This window comes from Filicampus tigris, chromosome 16 (assembly GCF_054856515.1).
Source record: "Filicampus tigris isolate MCC_2025a chromosome 16, RoL_Ftig_1.0, whole genome shotgun sequence".
In the NCBI taxonomy this organism is placed as follows: Eukaryota; Metazoa; Chordata; class Actinopteri; order Syngnathiformes; family Syngnathidae; genus Filicampus; species Filicampus tigris.
The window spans coordinates 10,629,422-10,649,331 of NC_141232.1; the positions used below are offsets into that span (position 1 = coordinate 10,629,422).

Sequence of the window (19,910 nt, forward strand, 5' to 3'; positions counted from 1 at the left end):
TTTGTTAACCACAGTTGGGCCATACATTAGTTTCTATCAGCAACATATAACAACAAATCGTATAAATGATGGTAGCAACGGCTATTATAACCTTGGGCGCCAACACATGCAGCAAAGGTCTTTAAGTAAGTTTTAGATTTCAGAAATCAAGAATAATCCAGTAAAAAAAAAAAAGCAAGTGATGAGTTTTACAGTAAAAAGTTCAAGATAACTTCCACAGAAAAAAAAATGTAAATAGGTAAATTTGTGAATAGGTGGTGGTTCACTACACAATATATACATTTTTATCAGAAGTTTACAATCCAGTCTATGGTGTTTTTTGGTGAAAAGTGTGCGATCCCACTGTATAAGGAGGACTTGAGCCCAAAAAATGGCTTCAAAACACAACCAGGAATAGATCATACAGTAAAGCAATGGGACAACATGATTGCTTCAACTTGTGGCTAGCACCCGAACGTGACGGTCTCCACCACATCTTATCCATGGCTACAGGCGAGCAGTGCTGGCAGCGTTTTAAGAAAGCGAGTGAAGAGATGAGACAGACTGCTGCTCCTATTTTTTGCTCTTCTGACTGTCTCGCTGAGGAAAAACACCCTGGTGAGCAAGGTGGGAAGACATTGATACAAGCGGACAAGGAGCAAGGTGATAAACAGGAGGTAGAAAGTCAATAGTCCAAACAAAACACACTATTCTCCCTGGGTCTGTGTGTGCGTGTGTCTGTACGGGCTTATATAAGGGGGTTGAACAGCCTACGCTACAATATAAATACCCACAATGCTTGTGAAGATGGGAGAAGGGTCAGAGTGAGTCAGCACACCCCTATCATGCCTCCTCTTTCCCTCCCTCACTTGAATCCACCAATCTTCTCTTCATCCTTCCATCCCATCCTCTGACACCACAGCTCTCATCTTTTTTGTTATTAAAGCCTCTTCAAGGGAAAATCACAGAGGACTCCACTTGGCAGGCCAACTGCGACCTCTGCTCGGCGGTGATCATAGGAAACGCAACAACCGTAAATAAACAAAACAAAATCAATGGCAAACGCACCATCTTCCACTGCAAGTCTTTGAGGGTTTCCAAAGAGTTTTGTCTTGCTTTGACGAAAGCATTTCATGACTACGGAACACTTTCATATTGCGCTCCAAATTGACCTTGCTGTGAATTGTTTATTTTTTCCCCTTCCAGGACATGCGGTTGTTAAAGCATCTCTTTTAGCATCACAATACGCTGGTACAATGCTGTCTAATTGAGTGAGAGTAGCAATTAATCCCGAGGTAGTTGATTTGGTTAAACCACTGTAAACTATGCAATGTTAGAGATTCCACAGCAAGAAAGGGCATCAATTCAACAAAAATAACTTAATGGGTGACTTAATATTGAGATGATAGCTCAGTTTAAAGATTAGTACTTGGCTTTCCATCAAAATTAGATTAGAACTTTTCTTGCTCTGTGAATATCAGTGACTAGAATACTGTATTCCAAGCAATTAACTCATTCACTGCCAATGACGAATTTACACGTCTTTTCACAGTCCAGCCATTCAATCCCAGGAATTTATTTATATTTTTTTCTCAATTTTTATTACATTAGGGTAAAAGAGGGTCTGAAAATGTCTGGCGGTGAAGGAGTTAATCTGTAAAATCCTTTATTTTTAGAGGACATACAAATCCTATTTTCTGTCTGTTCCATTTCAGTTTGAGCTCCGCTCAAGACGTGGAAAGAATGTTGGCACAAGTTGGTTTTACGTGCTCGAGCCAACACCTCCACCCTCATTCATTCCTTCCGTCTCCATCTCATTCAGCAACTTTCATTGACTCCATCTCCACCATCTCCCTTTCAAGCTCACTCACTGTGGTGCTACACATCCTGCAATGTGATGACCATAGTTTAATTGTAGGGTTGGGATTTGAATAATAATAACAATAATTGAATAATAATAAAAAATGAGCATTTAATTCAATTCAAGCATCCACATATAATTGACCACTTTTTACAGGCAGACTTGAGTTCTAATGTATTGACTAGGTTCAAAGTCTGGATTCTAGTCCGAATATAAAGAGTAAGGGACCTACTTTAAGAGTGGATTTCCCATCCATGCACTGATTAGAGAACAATCATTCATCTACATTAGATACTGTTGAACCATAATGCCCAACTTCAGATTACATCGGAATTACTTTGTTTTTAATCATTTTTGTGCAATGGCGCAGAAGAGCAATACACCTGAAAGGCTTCATGAGTTTTTTTTTTCCTTTGGTCCCTGAACATTGACAGAAAACCCAGAAATCACATACACACTGAACGTCACGTGACCAAACCCGGAAAACGGGTAAGCAGGCTCCCTGCGTATGCTGCGATAACTAGCGGAACCAAGGGTTGATAACATGGTTTGACCCCGAACTCGCTAAAATTTCTTTTCTTTAGCTAATCACATGTATATCATTTATCTATGCATACAGTATATGATACAGTATGATAATATGTAAACATGAACAAAGACTCTGATCTTTTTTTTTTTTTAAACATATACATTTCTTAGCAATATGTCATACTGTTAAATTAGGGTTAACCGTGATACATTTGTTTAATAACCCCCCCCCCCCACACACACACACACACACACACACAATTTGAGAAGAGACACTGCATCAGATCAGGCTTTCCGCTCTCCTTCTGTTTGTGTGACTATGGAGGGCTCTTAGTTTCCTCTTAAACCAGCAGTACTCCAGCCTCCACAGTGTGACCTGAACAGCCAGTTATTGAACATGTCCATCTGAAAACACACACTCCCACCCACCCACAGGCACACACTCCTCTTATACTGTATATCAACTTTGGACCACTCTCCTGCCCTCCTCCCTCACACTTGCCTGGCAACTGCCACTTTGTCACTTTACTCCCCCGCAAAACTCTACCTGCTGTTTTGAGCAACGCGGGAACAAAATTAAAAGTGAGGATTGGAAAGAATATTAATTCAAAGAGTAAAGTATCTGACAATACCACTGGTGGCTTGTCATTTGCCAAAGATAAGAGCGATAATCCCCCTATGCAGTTTTATCTAATTTATTGAGGCCCTCATTAAACCGGAGTGAAATGGTATAAAGTGTTGATGGACAGAGCGAGAGAGAGAGATGTGAGAGGGAAAGGAACAGAGGGATGGGAATTTGGAGATGTAGAAGACAGCTGCAGAAACGGGTCTGAATCCTAAGTAACAAACTAAAAACTATTTGCTAGCGATTCAATAATGGAATCCAAACCATAGGTGTGATATGAAAACTCTCCAAATCGACCATAAAAGATAGAACTGTGTATCCATAATGTGTGTTAAAGTTTGACGGATATGGCTAAGCTTGGGATTGGTTTGCATCTTTGCCATTCACAAACTGACAATCATCTGGATTCCTTTATGAAATTATTAATGTCTGCCATAGATGAAGTCCATTTTTACTTTTTTTCTTCAAAATTGGCTCACCTGACCACCGTTGAACATCTTTCAAGGATGATACATTCTATTTCTATTGTATTTTCTTGTATAATCTTTATAAATATCCTGCTCGAAATTACATCGTCATTCAAACATTAACCTCATAACACCCGAAATTGCCACCATTTTTCAGTGTTGGCAACTCGAAAGTGGCGTAATCATCGGCCACCACATTAGGTCAACCTGCACAATGAAATCAATTTCAAAACAAGACTGGCATCAACAAAGTGGAATAATGCTCTGTTTTAATTGAGTGGTTCTCAGTGTTATCTTTTGAGTTGTAATTTGTAGTAATGCAGAACTGTATTAATCTATAATACATTTTCCTGACACTCATTTATAAGGAACTAAAATACTTGGTGCAGGTACCCAGTTCATTCTCACAAACACCGGGAAAATAATATTCATGTTTTTGAAGGATTTTTTTGTTGTTGTCATAAGACAATCAATACAAAACAAACAATTGTACGTTGAAAAAATAAACACTGCGAACGGGAAATACAGGAGTGTGAGCGCTCTTGTGTTTGTGTGTCTACTGTATACAGTAATGTGTGCTGCAGCTTGGCAAAGCAGGACAACGTCTACAACAATTCGCTCAATGCTTGGCAACGGACCAATGCCGTCTGTCTGTGTGCTGGTCTTTTAACGTGCAGTTGTGCACGCTCATAAATCGCACACCATATCGCTTGAAAAAAAGTGGACAGCATAAGGTGGTCACCGAAGCACGAGTGAGAAAAAAGTGGGGATTTTCTTAAGAGATTTCATTCAAAATCATTGGTTGAAAATGGTCCACATTCAATGAAACTGACACTTTCAACTGTTTTGCTGCTTCTCAAAATATATCCACATGAACTAGTGAACAAAAGAACCAAAGAAGTTGATTTGGTACCGGACGCCATGCGGGGCAACGGCACAAGCAGAAAGGCAAAAAGAGGCAGAGATGGAAAAAAAAAAAAAAAAAAAAAAAACGGGTCCAGGATGACTGTTCTCTGCCCCTGTTGCTAGGTTACCATCTGTCTCTGAAAGAGTTAAAGCGTCTCAGGAGCAACAGTGACATAGTTAGCTGCTCTCCATCAGACTAACAAACACCTAAAACTTGAACTGACAAAACATGAAGGAAATAGTTCAAATTTCACATCAGTATGAAAGTACAGTAAGTGATGCACGTCCCAAAAAACTGCAGTCGGTTTGGCAACACTGCAGATTCATCATGGGAAAAGGTAATGGCAATTTGGACAAGACTGATGTGTTTATACAGTGCAGTGAACCATCCTGATTTCAGAATGTTGTCCGTATTTGTCACACATAAATGTTTCGGTTCATCACACCAATTTTAATGACTCACAAAGAAAACCCAGGTGAATACAAAATACAGTTTCTGAATGATAATTCACTGATTGACAGGAAAAAAAATACAAATCTTTGTGGTCCTATGTGGGAAAAGTAACCACGATAGTAACTGTGAGAGTAACTGTGATTAACCACAATTTGTGGAAAGCTAAGCTCAATTTCAAGTTTGATTACCACCAGATTTGTTCATCAAGAAATCACTAGAATGAAAGTGAAGCAAACTACAAGATCGCAAAAAGAAATGCATCATGCCACAATCCAAATAAATTCAACAACAAATGATAAATAAAGCGATTTGCATTATTATTGTTATTTCCAAGGAATCGCAGTGAGAGTGATTATTCACAAATGGACCAAACTGGAAAGCATGGTAAACCTTCCCAGGAGTGGTCGATCAGGAGCAATTATTCCAAGAGCCGCAAAAACAACTCATCTCAGAGGTCATAAAAGAACAGAACAACATCCAAAAAACTGCAAACCTCACTAGCCTCATTTAAGGTCAGTCTTCATGACTCAACTATAAGAAAAACACAAGGCAAAAATGGCATCCAAGGCGAAAAACCACTGCTGGGAGAAAAGTACACAAATGCTTGTCTTACGTACTTACATCTTGTTTGCTCAAGACGTCATTATGATCCTCAACACTTCTAGAGAAATATTCTGTGGAAAGTTTGACTTTTTCTTGAAGGTATGTGGACCTACATATCAGTAGTAAAAATAACACTGCATTGGATCAAAAGAACATAATGCCAGCAGTAAGACATGGCAATGGTCTGGGGCTGCTTAGTTACCTCGGGACCTGGACGACTGGCTAAGATTAATGAAACGATGAATTCTGCCGTTTACCCAAAATTCCGACAGGCAAAGCTCTGACTATCAGTTTGCGACCTCAAACTCAAGCGCTCTAAAATTCAAGGAGTCAAAGTCCAGACTTAAATCCAAATGAAATGCTGCAAAAACACTCATCATCATCATCATTGCAAAGGCTTGATATGTTTTCAGGTATTACTGCCAAAGGTGGCACAGCCAGTGACATCTGTCGAATCATCGATTAATTATTGCACCTCTATGACTGTGAGTCTTCAATTAACATAACATGGATGTTTTGAAATGTCAGAGGAAACATCAGCTCAAGAGTGAACGCATGCAAGAACGAGAACTCCACACGGAATGGACCAAGGCGAGATTCAAACCCAGAAACTTTGACAGTGACGGACCACACTCAAAATCCTTCCTAGAACAAGATCTCACTCTAGTTTTTGTTCTCGGTCTGACAGTACCAAGAGTAAACACACCGACAGCATAGTTCATGTCCAGTCTTTAATTATGTGTTGCTGTGTAGCACCCGAAACAGGCTTGACCTACATCGGTTGTCTGATGCACCCCATCATGTCTCTGAGGTGTCACCCTAGCAACGGGTGAACAATTGCCACAAATGTCAGCAGCAAGTAAGCCCTGAGGAAGATAAGCATGCACCCATGCGGTGACCAGTCTTTAGATGTGTGAATCTAGATCAAAGACGAATAACTTGAACCCCGCGGAAATGTCTAATTAGACAAAATAACAAAACACATAAAACCATGCAATGGACACACATTGCTGATGAAAAAACATTAAGGTCATTATTGAATAAAGTCGCACAAAAGGTGAGTGACTCACAACCCCTTCCTGTAATAAATACACGCATGTACAGTATCAAAATGTGTCAAGGTACTTACTCACATCGAAAAACAAGAGGACGCCCTACACTGAAATTTAAAAGAGGAAGACGTTACTGGAGGAAACGGTGGTCGTTAGTGTAGAGTGACTGGCTGGAAATAATCTAATTCTGTTTCGGCAACCACAAAAATCGACATTGTTCTAGCAGTTGTTAGACGCATTTAAAAAACAAATTTGATTATTTCTGTGGTTGTGAAGAACAACAACATCCAATTGTGTGTGGCCTAACAGTAATATTTAAGTTAATATTCAAGCAGAGCATATTTAAGTTTGTTCAGAGTCACTGTGAGTCAGAACTTTGAATGTGTGAAGATGCTGGTTGGACACAATCTTCAAAAGTCGAACAGAGCACAAAAGAGGAAAAGAAACTGACTATAATAAGAACCTAGAACAATATTTACCTACCCTTACACATGTATATTCCATCCCAGCAGAATCAATATTCAAATTAAGACTTACATTATGTGCAAAAGTGCTTTAAATGTGAATAACAGGTTTATTGCGAGGTTATTTTAGGTGAAAAGCCATGCGGGGCATGACGGGGGAAAAAAAAAAAAAAAAAATCAATGGATTTTAATAGTGAGGCTCGTGTTCAGTTGGTGCAGGGCTGGAAAATTCTATGCAGTCGAATTGCTTAATATGAACTTTTGAACATGTTGAAAATAAATCTGGTGAAAGGGTTCAATTTGTACAGCAAGGCAAAACGCACTGTTGAGAAAAAAGAAAAGAAATGCATGTCTTAACATTTTCCAAACAATATCTTGATGAGACCAAAGACTGACAAGATGAAAGTTGATCTTTTTGGCAAGGTGTGCGACCCGTAACTTCCGCCTTAAAAGTAACACAGCATTTGATCAAAAAGTACACCATGCCCAAGGAGGATCGAGGTAGTGGTCTGGGTCTGCTTTGCTACGTCAGGACCTGGACGACTTACTGTGATTACCTGAAAATCCTGCGGCCGAATGTTGGGCCATCAGTTTGTGCCCTCAAGCTCAATTATTCAGCAGGACAATAACATGAAGCATAACAGCAAGTCCATCTCTGAGTGACACCCACTCCCGTCCCCGGCAAAAAAAAAAAGGAGTTTAAAACCATCAATCAAAGAAACTAAATCAAGTAAGAGCTTCTGTAATTTGGCACAAATGTGAAGCATGACAGCACAACAAATTAGAGAGAGTGCAGACTTGGTAGAACAATTCTAATTTGGCTCAGCACCAAAACGGTTTACCTTCATAGCTAGCCAGGTCCTGCATATGGATCGACTTTGTCCAAAAAATACATACTTGGCCTACGAATTTTAAAATGTGATAAAATACCCCCCGGATCTGCAATCTAATTCTAATTCTGCAATCGATGAAAAAAATAAAACAAGCGGCTATGAATATAGAAACACTTTGATGAAGGTAACAGAAAGCTTTTGTATTTTTATGACATCTTGACAACATATTGAAGCATATCAGGTTGGGAAAGCCCTAAAAAACTATTTCTATTGTGCTTCATCCTGGGGGGGTCATGCGGATCTCAAGAACACAATTGATCTTCCCAAATGTGTTTTCTGTCATGTGGTCCACCGTTGAAGCTTTCGAATGCTCCTGGTTCTCCCTCCATTTTCTCTTCACACCTACACGCTCGGTCCCCACTCCTCCATAAAACCAACCAGCCAGGCATCCATCCATCTATCCCATTTGGTGTTGCTCTCAGTGGAACACTTAGGCTATTTATAAAATCAGCAAAGCCCACAGCTTCCAACGCCACAAGAGAGAAAGAGGGGGAGATGCAGTGTGAGATGGAGAAGGAAGAGGGGGAGCCAAAGCAGAGAAGGAAGGAGGCTGGGGAGCAAGATTGAGAAGTTAAAGATTGAGGCGCAGGAGAAGCGGAAGCAATCGCAGAGGGAGAAGACGGTAGCTCAAAAACACAATCTGGGTAAACGGAGAAGAGGAAAACAAAAGAGAACCTATCCGCTCCCCTTTGCCTTGGGAACTCATCGACGCACATGTTTGTGAGCGTAGGAGGCTTGTTTTTAGACCCGGCGCCCACGCAGGTTGGAACTGTAGAAGCACCTGAGATGTGAGAGGCGCCACCGATAGACACCGACTGTTTGCAAATGTTCACTTAGTCATTTGAACCCGAACGGGCTCGTGAAGACATATTTTAAGAATCCACAGGAAGTGTGGGCACCGTGCCCGCCAGCTGCTCCGTGGTTAACGGCAAACACGGGAGACAGGTGATTAAACTTCAAAGACACCCTTAGTCGGAAAGAAGTAGAAACAGAACTTTGAAAATAAATACAAAAAAATGAAAGGGAAAAAAAAAAAAATCGTCCTAAAGGCGCTAATAGCTGAAGCAAAGAACGCATTTATAGGCTTGTTTTAAGTGCATCTCCACTCCCACATCATTTATATCCTCTCGTTTCGCCTCATTTCTATACCACTTCTTGCCTGTCCATTATCTCCTCTGCCAGAAAAAAAAAAAAAAAAAAAAAAAAAAAGAAAAAAATCTCGTCCACCAACTCCGGCTCAAGTGTCATTGCAGCATGTACCTTTCTCACTCATTTCACACCAGCTGCCTCGCTGGACTTGCTCTATTTTTGTCAAGACACTGCGTAATTGTCAGATTGCAGAAACCACCCGCTTCACTCACACGGAAAGATTTCCAAGAACATCCCCACAAACGAGCCAGTATTCGTCCAAAAATGCAGCATGTTATGTTACACTGTGAAGGGATTACTTTTCAAATGTAATGCAGTGCGCTGAATACATTATGGAAATCGTACGTATGTGATGTATTTATCCTCAGTTGAAGCATTCTCTGCTTTTTCCAGCATTGTACTCTAATATACCTCAGGATATACACTACTGCATGTGTTTCGTTTCAAAAGCCATAGAGAAAAAAAAAAGCACTTTTTTCCTGCTCTCAGAGGACATATTACATGTCTTTTGATCCTCTGAATTTCATTTCCATTTCATCTGCTTCCTATACCATTTGGTTTATTATCCATCTTCCCATTGTGATTTTCACGGGTTAGGGTGTTTGCCTTCCAGAGAGGAACTGCTAATGTCGAACGCTCCCTGAAGACATACAGTTTGGATTTTGACCACCTCTAGGCGCGTTTTGTTTATTCTTTGGCTTTTTGCGGCCTTTTTCCTCAAAAGAATGACCAGCCTCAACAAGGTTACACTGAATATTACTTAATGTTGTCCATTATCAATGCAGGTTATCGTTAGTCAAATTGCACAATTGCGCAAGTCATTTTTAACTTACCGTTACCAAATCACATAAAAATACCCATTTCTAAAAACATTTTTTTTTGTAATCCTAAAAACGTTCAAAAACGACTGAAGCAATCTCATGAGGCTAACCATGTGTGTGTTGTCAATTGGTAAGAAAGGCAGATACGTTTTTAACATTCATTTCGCCTGGTATTAACTTTGTTTTAGACTTGTGTGACATTTAAAAATGCTACAAAATTAGATGAATCACACCATTTGACTTTTAAGAAAGAGTGTTTCTTTGTTTTTTTCAATTACATACAATACTATCAGTGGTTAACTCATTTTGTAGATGTTTACAACCCTTAATATTGTTAAAACAGTTAATTTTTTAAATAAAAAATGTAATTACCTTTTATTCTATTTTAGCTCTTTCTCTATCTCTGTGACTCTTTCCAACCCCCCTCACAAAAAAAAAAAAAAACCCTGACACACACATCAGTCCCTCTTAAGCTCTCAAAAGGGAACATTTGTCCATTAATTCAGGGTAGGAATAGTGGAGGACACTCGACGCCTGTTAAACACTGAAACTCATTGTTAACAGTCATTTTAAATTACACATGTTAAAACACACGCACACATAACCAATCAAAGCATGCAGTCACTCCATATGTTCTCACACTTTGTAATAAAGCACATGCAAATGAATGTCTATCTAAGTGTTCATCAAAATTAAGCTATATTAGTAAAGAGAGAATCTTGTATGCGATATCTGTCTAGATCGTGTGGGCATTCTTTACTATATGGACACAAGTAGTGTGGGATTTTGCAACACAGCTGAGGGCAGCGGCTGTGTCAAAGGTAATGTTACTTTTCGAGCCGACAAGCATTGTTGTCAGTGGTTCTATTTCTCAGAGGAGCCTCTGAATGAACCTCACTCTTTCCCTTAATAAAGAAACCAACGGGCAATCAAATCCCTCCAATTTTGCTCTGTCTGAAACATAAATTGAGGAGGAGGGCCACATTCTCACACTCTGTCCCAAATGCACATTGCAGGCATGTCAGCTACTTGTTTACAGTAGCAACAATACAAAGAAAGAGAATCATCAACAGTGGACACATGATACAAAACCTAGTTTGGGGTCGTTTGTGAATCAAGTGGGTTGATGCATGGCACAATTTACCAGCTGTGTTCACACTTATAGTATGGCTCTCTGGTCGCGATCAAAGAAATGATACAGTATGTGGTGACTACTGTATCTCACATGTAGCATTCACACTGGAATCTTTAACATTAAAGCACAAGTACCCAATCAAAAATGATCTTTGAGAGAGTTCCTCTATTGCACAAACAGATATGCCGGCAATGAGACGGCAGATTGCAAATATTGTCCTGTAACGTCTTTATTTCCTCATAATGTCTAGTCAATGCCTTCGGTCCATGCAGCATTCACATTCCATCTGAAAGGATTCAACTGGCGCAACAGTTCATTCCCAAGCTAACCTAGACAGACCTCTTCAAGCGATCTTGATCCGCTTACCGATGCTCACTGGGGTTGGAAAGGAATTGCATCAGTCCAAACTGCACGAGAGTTCATTTTAACAAACAAACCCTAGCGCGTGCGAACACATTTAATCTGATCCGATCCGAGCGAGAGTTAATGGCAAAACTCATGAGGGGACTGGGACCATCTTCTCATCTACATCACCTACCAAGACCACAACACACACGCTCACACAACTTGCAACCCAAATTGTCGAAGTTTTAAACTCCCTTCTTTCCCAAGATGTAAAAAGCTGGGACAATAACCTATAGCGCATGTACACACATGAGGAAATGAGGATGGTGCAGAATGAATATGTAGATAGGCACACCTCCAAAAAAGGAACATTGGGAATAAGTCTAGCTTTTATAGCACCTTTCTCTATAGAGAAAGACTTTGCTTTCAAAAGGTCCGTTCTCAAGTTATCGGCATGCATAGATGTGTCTAATATCTTCATAAAATGAAGAATTGAGATTCAAAGGGAACTAGGCCCAGTCATCCAGTGTATGTATCAATACTTTTTTTTCTTACAGTTTAGTATATTTGAGGACATCATTTTTTTTTCTCCTTCCATCCCAATCTTCAGTATAATTCCCAGTTACCCCTCCACCTACGACAACACTGCCTTCCTTCCCAAGCAAGGACCCCCCCGCAGTGCAGCGGATGCATTCCTAAAGGACACAATTGACGCACCACATATTCACCCGGGCTAATTATCAGCTACCACACCGCTGTACTGAACAGCACTTCTTCCATCTTACGGCATATAGGCAGTTGTGTTCCACTGTTGCTAGGAGACGTGAAAATCCTTGAATACCTCCAGTTGATGATTAAAAATAAATAAATAAATATAAATATATATATATATACATACTTTTAAAAAAAAAAACAAAAAAAAAAAACATCAGACGCGACCAAATACATATTGTCAGCTTCGCATGTCCTTGTGTTCATCATTTGCGATCATAAGAGCCACAAAGTGAAGGTGTTGTCGAGACAAGAGTTGATGAGAGCAAGAGGGAGGACTGAAAGAAAATTAAAAATCTTGTTTGTATAAATACTTCTCGATTTATCGATTCATTTGAGGTAATTTGTCTTTTCCCATTGTTCACCATATGACGAGAAAGGAGCAAGGTGGAAGGCGAACACCGGGTCAATTGCACTAAACATTTCTGTAAATATGGTATCGATTCATACGTTGCAACAGCAGTGATTGGGCGACCCGAAAAACTTTCGACCCGAGGTACATACACCACTAGGCCGCAAATGCCTCTATGCCTCACCTTGAAAGACATATAGACCAGTCGAGCCATGCGGCCTGGTGGCTCAGTTTGATGCAAACTTTACCAATCAAAAAATACTTAAACATTGTCAACTATTATGTTTACATGGTATGCCATTTTTTTCCAAAGGGAAATACTTATTTTCATCTTATCAGCAAATAAACGACTTGCATTACTGTCATTTGTGTGGAGCTTGATGCAAGTTTTTGGCGGGGGAAAAAATGATATCAGGAAAAATAAAGCGGATCCCAGAAGAAAACCTGTTATGAATAATGCCATTTTCATTTGCTTGTTCTATAAGTGAAGGGTGAGAAAAATCGATTTAGATTTGCAATATGATTTTTGCAGGAATAAAAAATATGAGCTTTTATTTTATGGCCATATCACCCAGCCCGAGTAAACAGTGCAGGCAATAATAGTTTAGTTTGACTATTTTACAAATCTGAGCAGCTTGACCTCAGATGTTTTGCTGTCCTGAACAATATTGGGCTGTGAACAACTTTAAAAACTACCCTGCTAAGAAAAAAAAAAACAAAAAAACCCCCTAGAAAACACCAACATGGTTGTTGTGTTTTCGTGCTGGTCTTGCTGGCCTCACCAGCACACAAACACAACAAAACCATGCTGTTTTTTTTAGCAGGGTAAATACCATGCAACAACACTAAAAGTTACTCTAAAAAAATTAATGGAAGCTAAAATCTCACTCTAACTTTAAAGCATGTTGGAAGCATGTTTTTGTGGAGATCAATAGCAGACAAAGTGCCTCTGTTGTCAAGTGGTGAAACTAGCATTGCATCTGTTCAATCCCTACACATCATTTGACCTACACCTACTGTTTGATGCTCTGTGTGACTCAATAATCAAGTCCAGCCTCCACTTCCAGACTTGTGCCTCCACCAACATACTGTTTGCACACACTTCTTCCTTACTCATCTCTCATCGAGCAAGTGTTTCTGTGAGGCTATCAACATTAGGATCTCACAGGTCTCCTACCTTGACATTGGAATCCCTGCTTGCCAAAACCCCTGTGAAGAGAAGACACACACACACACACACACAAGGAACAGGTTAGAAGATTGTCCAGGCACTTCGCATACAATCGTGTGTGTTCATTTTTGTTTTGTTGCTACAAATAAATGATCTCCCCGGATGTGTGCAATCACTTAGGACTCGCATTGTTCTTGCTCATCACACTGATGGATCGACATACAGGGAGTATACAGATAGATAGACGATAGACAGACAGACAGACGGATCAGAAGAGAATAATGGTTTACAACCGTGCACAAAGCCACGCTTCTTCTGGGTCATATGTCCATTATCAAATTAAAAAGCCATCATCATGAGGATTGCTTGATTGTAGTTCTGGGAGTACAGTAACACACAACAAAGCTAAAAATAAATGTGGCAAATCAGGACAAACTAGAGATAGAAATTAATTTAATAACTTGAGTGCAACCCTGGTGGGTTGAGAACATCGAAACAATCGGGGGGCGGGGGGGAGAAAACGAAGGATGAAGTTGTGTCAGCAGTTGAATACTTGTTTGTTTTCATAAAATTGCTGTAGTATTTTCGCAGTCCATTCTCTGTCTGTGATTCATCACACAAGGTCCGCATATAAAAAGCCGCGGTCCTCGGACTAGTAGCCTACACTTTGTCCTCAAATGGTAAGACAATTCAGCGCACGATAGGACTAAGGTGAACTAGTAGAATGACTGTCTCACCACTAGTAGCAATGTTTTTTTTTCATTATTCGTGTCACTTTGGCCCTAGTAGCACGCAATTTAACCTTGCTAGTAAACTACTATGCCGCACTTCGTCACAGTCCTGTGAAAACCCCTTTTTTTTTTCCACCTTTACGTGAATGGGGTTCCCGTGTCACAGACATCACATTAACGTGAACATTCCAAAAAAAAAATCCAAAATTGGAATTATGCGTTTTTCACAGGACAGCGACAACTAGTAACACTATTAGGCCTAACTAGTAGGCATGTGTCACGGACTACTTGCCTCCTCCTCTTGGATATCCATCTTAAGGTCCACGCACTTTGTCATCAATAATAGTAGGACAACTTTGGCATACTAGTAGGTAGACCTGATAATATACTGGGGTCTACTGTATTTCATAAATAACCCAGATAATTACCTTTAATTTCTTGTAATTTTGTGTTTGTGCCCATTTCAAATCACATTTTAATTCCAACACAAGTGTTGTAGTTGGATTAAGTGTGGGGCAATTGGTTGTGCCTGCAGAGTGGTGAATCGACTCATACTTAATCCAACTGTTAAATAAATTGTGTTTTTGTTTACATTTTGTTTTTAGCTATACTGTTGATATTTTATACTATTGTATTGTCACGTCACATCTACACAACTAGTCAAGGAATAAGAAGCACTTTACCATTCGAGAGTTGTGTTTGAATAACAGTTAACCTCTAATAAAATAAGTTATATTATTCAGCACAATACTAAAAAAAACTGGAGGTATGGACTGTACCGTGGGTTACCTGTACAAACTCATCCCTGCTAGTAGGCCGACAACCTAAATGTTACTAGAGAAGCAAAACGGTACACTAGTTGATAAATGTGCTACCAGCACTACCAGTAATGTAAAATTCTACTAGTTAACATCTACTGTACTGTAGACCAAGATGAATTCGCTTCACGTTAGTAACATGTTGTCTGACTAGTGTGCAGAAATGTATTGTCCATGTACTAGTACACGCTTTATAGTAAGACAATTTAACACCCTAATAAGACGGCTAGGGTTCACTAGTAGAACGACTGTCAATTACTAGTTCCATTTTTTTCTGCTATACTGCCTTCAACCACAACGATAAAGATGGCACTAGTATACATGGACTTTAGCTTGGTATGAATGATGAAATCGATTCTCTATTAGCAATCATTTCTTTCTGTGGCTGCAGCTGCACACACTTGGCAGATGTCCCTGGGCATCAACAAGTGCACGGCTATAATGGAATTCGGTGTTTATTTTGGGAACACCCTGCAAGTTGCAACCATGCATGCACATCCTTTCTTTTAGTCATGCAGTCGGTAAACTTCAACTGACTGACATGCATGGTTACATCGCACGAACACAGTACTGCTCTCCCCCACTCAAATAACACTTCATTTAAGTCCGCTGATTAATCAGAGGCAGCTGTGCTCACCAGATGAAGTCGGTGCAGTGGCTGCAGAAGGTGGGCTGCTTGAAGAAGCGCGCGATGAATTTGTGGTCCTTCACTTCGTGAACGTTCTTCTGACGCAGGGCTCCTTGGCGAGCGAAGCCCCTCATGGGCTGTCGGGGTCCGTCCTCGCCGTCGCTGTTTGCCGCCGCACTGTCAGCCATGCTCCAAACAACAACTACCTGAGTTTTAACTTTAAACTGCCACCGCAAGTTTGCGCCAATCAAAAATAATGCAAACAGGTGCGTTTAAAAAAAAAAAAAATAAGTAAAAAGTCTTCTTGGTTGGTTTGTTTGTGGCGGTCAGAGAGCAGCAAATGAAAGAGCGACACCGTGAACCTGCTGCCGATTTCAATGTTGAGTGGAGGTGACGAGCCTGCAAGTCGCTGCAAAGCTGCTTCCTCATTTGCCTCCCAGCGCGGGTACGACGGGCGCGCGCACGTGAGAGAGAGAGAGAGAGAGAGAGAGAGAGAGAGCGAGAGCGAGAGCGAGAGAGAGAGAGAGAGAGAGAGAGAGAGAGAGAGAGAGCGAGATAGCGAGAGGCAGAGAAAGAGAGCGAGAGCGAGAGAGAGAGAGAGAGAGAAAGAGAGAGAGAGAGAGAGAGAGAGAGAGAGAGAGAGAGAGAGAGAGAGAGAGAGAGAGCGAGATAGCGAGAGGCAGAGAAAGAGAGCGAGAGAGAGAGAGAGAGAGAGAAAGAGAGCGAGAGAGAACGAGAGAGAGCGAGAGGGCGCGAGAGAGAGAAAGAGAGCGAGAGAGAACGAGAGAGAGCGAGAGGGCGCGAGAGAGAGGGAGAGAGAGCGAGAGAGAGCGAGTTACACCTTGATCTTTTCAGTACTAAAGTGTTTTTATATGGAAAAACTAAAGTGGATAGAACATTATGAAATTAAAAACACTATTGAGAGACCAGTGGCCGGACATTAATTGGGCCTTCAGTGGGGAATGGTCTACATTCCACCTGTTGATTTATTTCACACCCCATTCAGTATTTAAAAGTAGAAATAGTGACATCCATTCCTACACCTGAGGTTAATTGATGACTCATCGTGCATACAGTAAACGTGGCTGTGAGTCAGAATGGTTGTTTGGAGTGTATTAAAACAATTGAATGCAGGGGTGGGCAATTTCCAGTCCTCAAGGGCCGGCCGGTGTCCTGCCCATTTTCCATCTCTCCCTGCTGCAACACACCTGGTTCAAATGATCATATAATCAGCAAGTTCTGCAGAAGCTGGATAACGATCCTGATCATTGAATCAGGTGGGTTGCGGCAGGGTGACATAGAAAACATTCAGGATACCGGCGCTCGAGGACCGGAATTGCCCACCCCTGATTTAATGGAACAAACATTCAAACATACATTTAGTTTGTAATTGACAGTGCTTCTTAAAATGTTTAGGCCAGCAGCGGAGGCCTTGTGAGACCAGACCGACCAACACTGTTGAAAATACTAAGTTATCAAGGTTGAGAAAAGGTTATTGAATTCCAGTTTTCACAATACTCTGCCTGTTTTCTCTCATTTCTGGTTCTGTGAAGGGTTGGGCGGGGGAAGCACAGCCGCTAAGATTTCTTTTGCTCTCAAAAGGATTTGAGAGGATTGCCTGTGTTTGCTTGTATGGCTTGCATTTCACAGAGTTTGCAAAGTATATTCAAGAGCATACATTGGCTATACACTTCATTTTGCGCACTTACACAATCCAATGAGGAAAGAGCTGTCGCAAACATCCAACGTACACAAAGATAATTCAGTATTATAGTGATTATAGGCAGGATTTGACTAGATTATACAGGTGGCTGTTACATCCAGTTCTATAGTTATATAACTCTATGTATGACCTATTCTGGTCAGGGTCACCCTGGACTGTTTGCCAGTTAACAGTTTTCACTTTGACTGCCTTCATTTGAAAACAGATGTCTTAAATGCGAGACAGACATGCTAACCGCTAGTTTAATGTGCTGCCCAGAATTTACATGATCCATCAACTGTTAGTCATTAGCCACTGCAGTGATTCTCAAAGTGTGGGGTACGTGGGCTCCTTCTAGTGGTTCACAAAAGAATCACTGGATTAAATTGTTCAAACTGTACATAATGTTAATTCCAATGCCTTAAACTTTTTTTTTTAATCCAGTCTAATATTTAACTTTTAGGTACCATACACTTAAACTGAATCATAGGGAAGTGGTTTTGTTTTCAAACATTTATTTAAGTGCGATTTTTATTTAACCTTGACGTGCTATATATTTGACTTATATCGTTATTTAAGTACAGTTTTTATTTGCCTATTTCTAAGTGCAGCGTTAATGTTCAAATCGTGTTACAGTGGCTTACAATAATATTAATGATACTTTTTTAGGAATAAAACCTCTGCCTACTACTTTAACCTCGGTCATTGTGGCGGCACTTGGCCAGTATTTTTTAAGGGGGAACTTAGTTTTAAAAGCAAAAGAATACCTGCACTTTACCAAAGACTGTGTGACACACTGATTCAAAGGTCATCCACCTGTTTGAAAGCAGTCTCATATTGGCACACTATACTTCATGCACATCACCACACACATGCATGGCTGCAGCCTAGCGACAAATGACCTAGATGAGATTGATACAGCTGAGAAACAAACAGCAGCATGTGCTATTCACGCTGCTTATGTCAATGCAAGACATCAACGCTGAATAATCAAGGAGCTAAAACTGCACATTTTATCTTATGAAACATCTTAGATGGGAACACCAGATATCTGCATTGTTACATAATCACGTGACCCTGCAGACGGTAAAACGATGGAAACGTCTTCGTTTGCGGCGGTGGCGGTGACGTAAGCGATCCCTGTGAGTACCTGGGTGGGTATATATAGAATGTCACATGGTGACTCATTTCGCACGTAAAGTCACTCTTCTCCTTTTCTTCAGGATCGGATGTAACTATAAGCAGGGAAAGCATGTTTGGGGAGATAGGGCAGTTATGAAGCTGTGTAACGAGGATGGCAGCAAGTACAATATATCACAGCAATTCATTTAAAAAAACATGACTTAATACAGAGTGGTCCACTTGGAAATCACTGTACAGTAAATGTTTTGGGATGATTTTCGTGTCTATGTTCGTGCCTCCTCTACACTGTACTGTAACGCATTGCATATTCATTACAAAATATGAAAAAGATCTTTTTTGGTGAATTTGTGCATGATAGAAAGTTGGCACGCACGGCGAGGCTAAAAGTTGTGTTTTGCTGGAGGACTTTATTGCTGTATTTTTTGAAAGCATATTTTTTTTTTCCCTTTTTCTTCTCCCACACTGGACCAGTCAATTCCCCTCTCACACCGTGGTTCTCATTGCTTCTTCCTCCCACTATTGGCCCGAGGAGGGTGTAAACAACACGCACGCCTTGCTGCTCCAGCTGCACTGTTACACCTGTGCAGGAGGAACTTTTGTCGCACCAACGTTGCATGCATTGTGGAGACAGCCAGCAGCCAAGGTGGATTTGAACATATGCACCACGGGTGCCCTTTTTATTGTTGTAGTGAACCCCCGATGGATTGTGGGGGTTATACAGAAGCACCCGAAATAGGTGAAAATCTGCGATAAAGTGACCATATAAAAAAAACAAAAACATTTTAAAACAATTTAACAAAGTTTTACCCTCACACACACTTTATATTAGGGATGTTCAATACCATTTTAGAACCAATACCAGTACGAGTGTTCAATCTTTGAATACGCACTATACCGAGTACCGATACCTCTAGAAAATTCGGTATATAAAATATCATTGAACACAATGACAAAAAAATTGTGAACAATGACCTTTCTTTTTGATGCAGTATAGTGCCACCTACTGCCAAGGAGGCCTTACTCAATGTCATATTTTTTGGGCCGTAAGTATCGGTGGCTATTATCGGTAGCCTCCATGAGTACAGAGTACGTAAGGCCAACATCGGCCCGATACTGATACCTGGTATTGCAAAAATATTCCTGTCTGTTGTCATTTAACTTAGTTCCTTACAAGATGAGGAGGAGGAGGGGAAGGCGGGGGGGGGGGGGGGGGGGAATAGCCTCAAGGTGGGAGCAAATGTAGACTTCTCCCAAGGATTCAAGTAAACACCAGCCAGATATTAAAATACTTTGAGGTGAATTGATGACAGAT

The 19,910-nt window shown here is 40.6% G+C and overlaps 1 protein-coding gene across 4 annotated transcripts in view; it reads right to left on the reverse strand.

Moving 5' to 3' along the window:
- Nucleotides 1-16,222, reverse strand: part of prkcbb (protein kinase C, beta b) — a 76,392-nt gene extending 60,170 nt beyond the window's left edge. For 3 of the 4 annotated variants that reach the window (XR_015089991.1, XM_086054724.1, XM_086054723.1), the window contains exons 1-2: nt 15,763-16,222; nt 13,583-13,614 (exon numbers count right to left, since the gene is read on the reverse strand). Coding sequence is in view for 3 of the 4 variants with exons in the window: in XM_086054724.1 (XP_085910850.1) it covers nt 13,583-13,614; nt 15,763-15,941 (211 nt within the window). In the remaining variant the exon portion in view is untranslated. The remainder of the gene's footprint in view (nt 1-13,582; nt 13,615-15,762) is intronic. The other variant, XM_086054722.1, reaches the window with a different exon arrangement.
- Between the last annotated feature and the right edge of the window lie 3,688 nt (nt 16,223-19,910).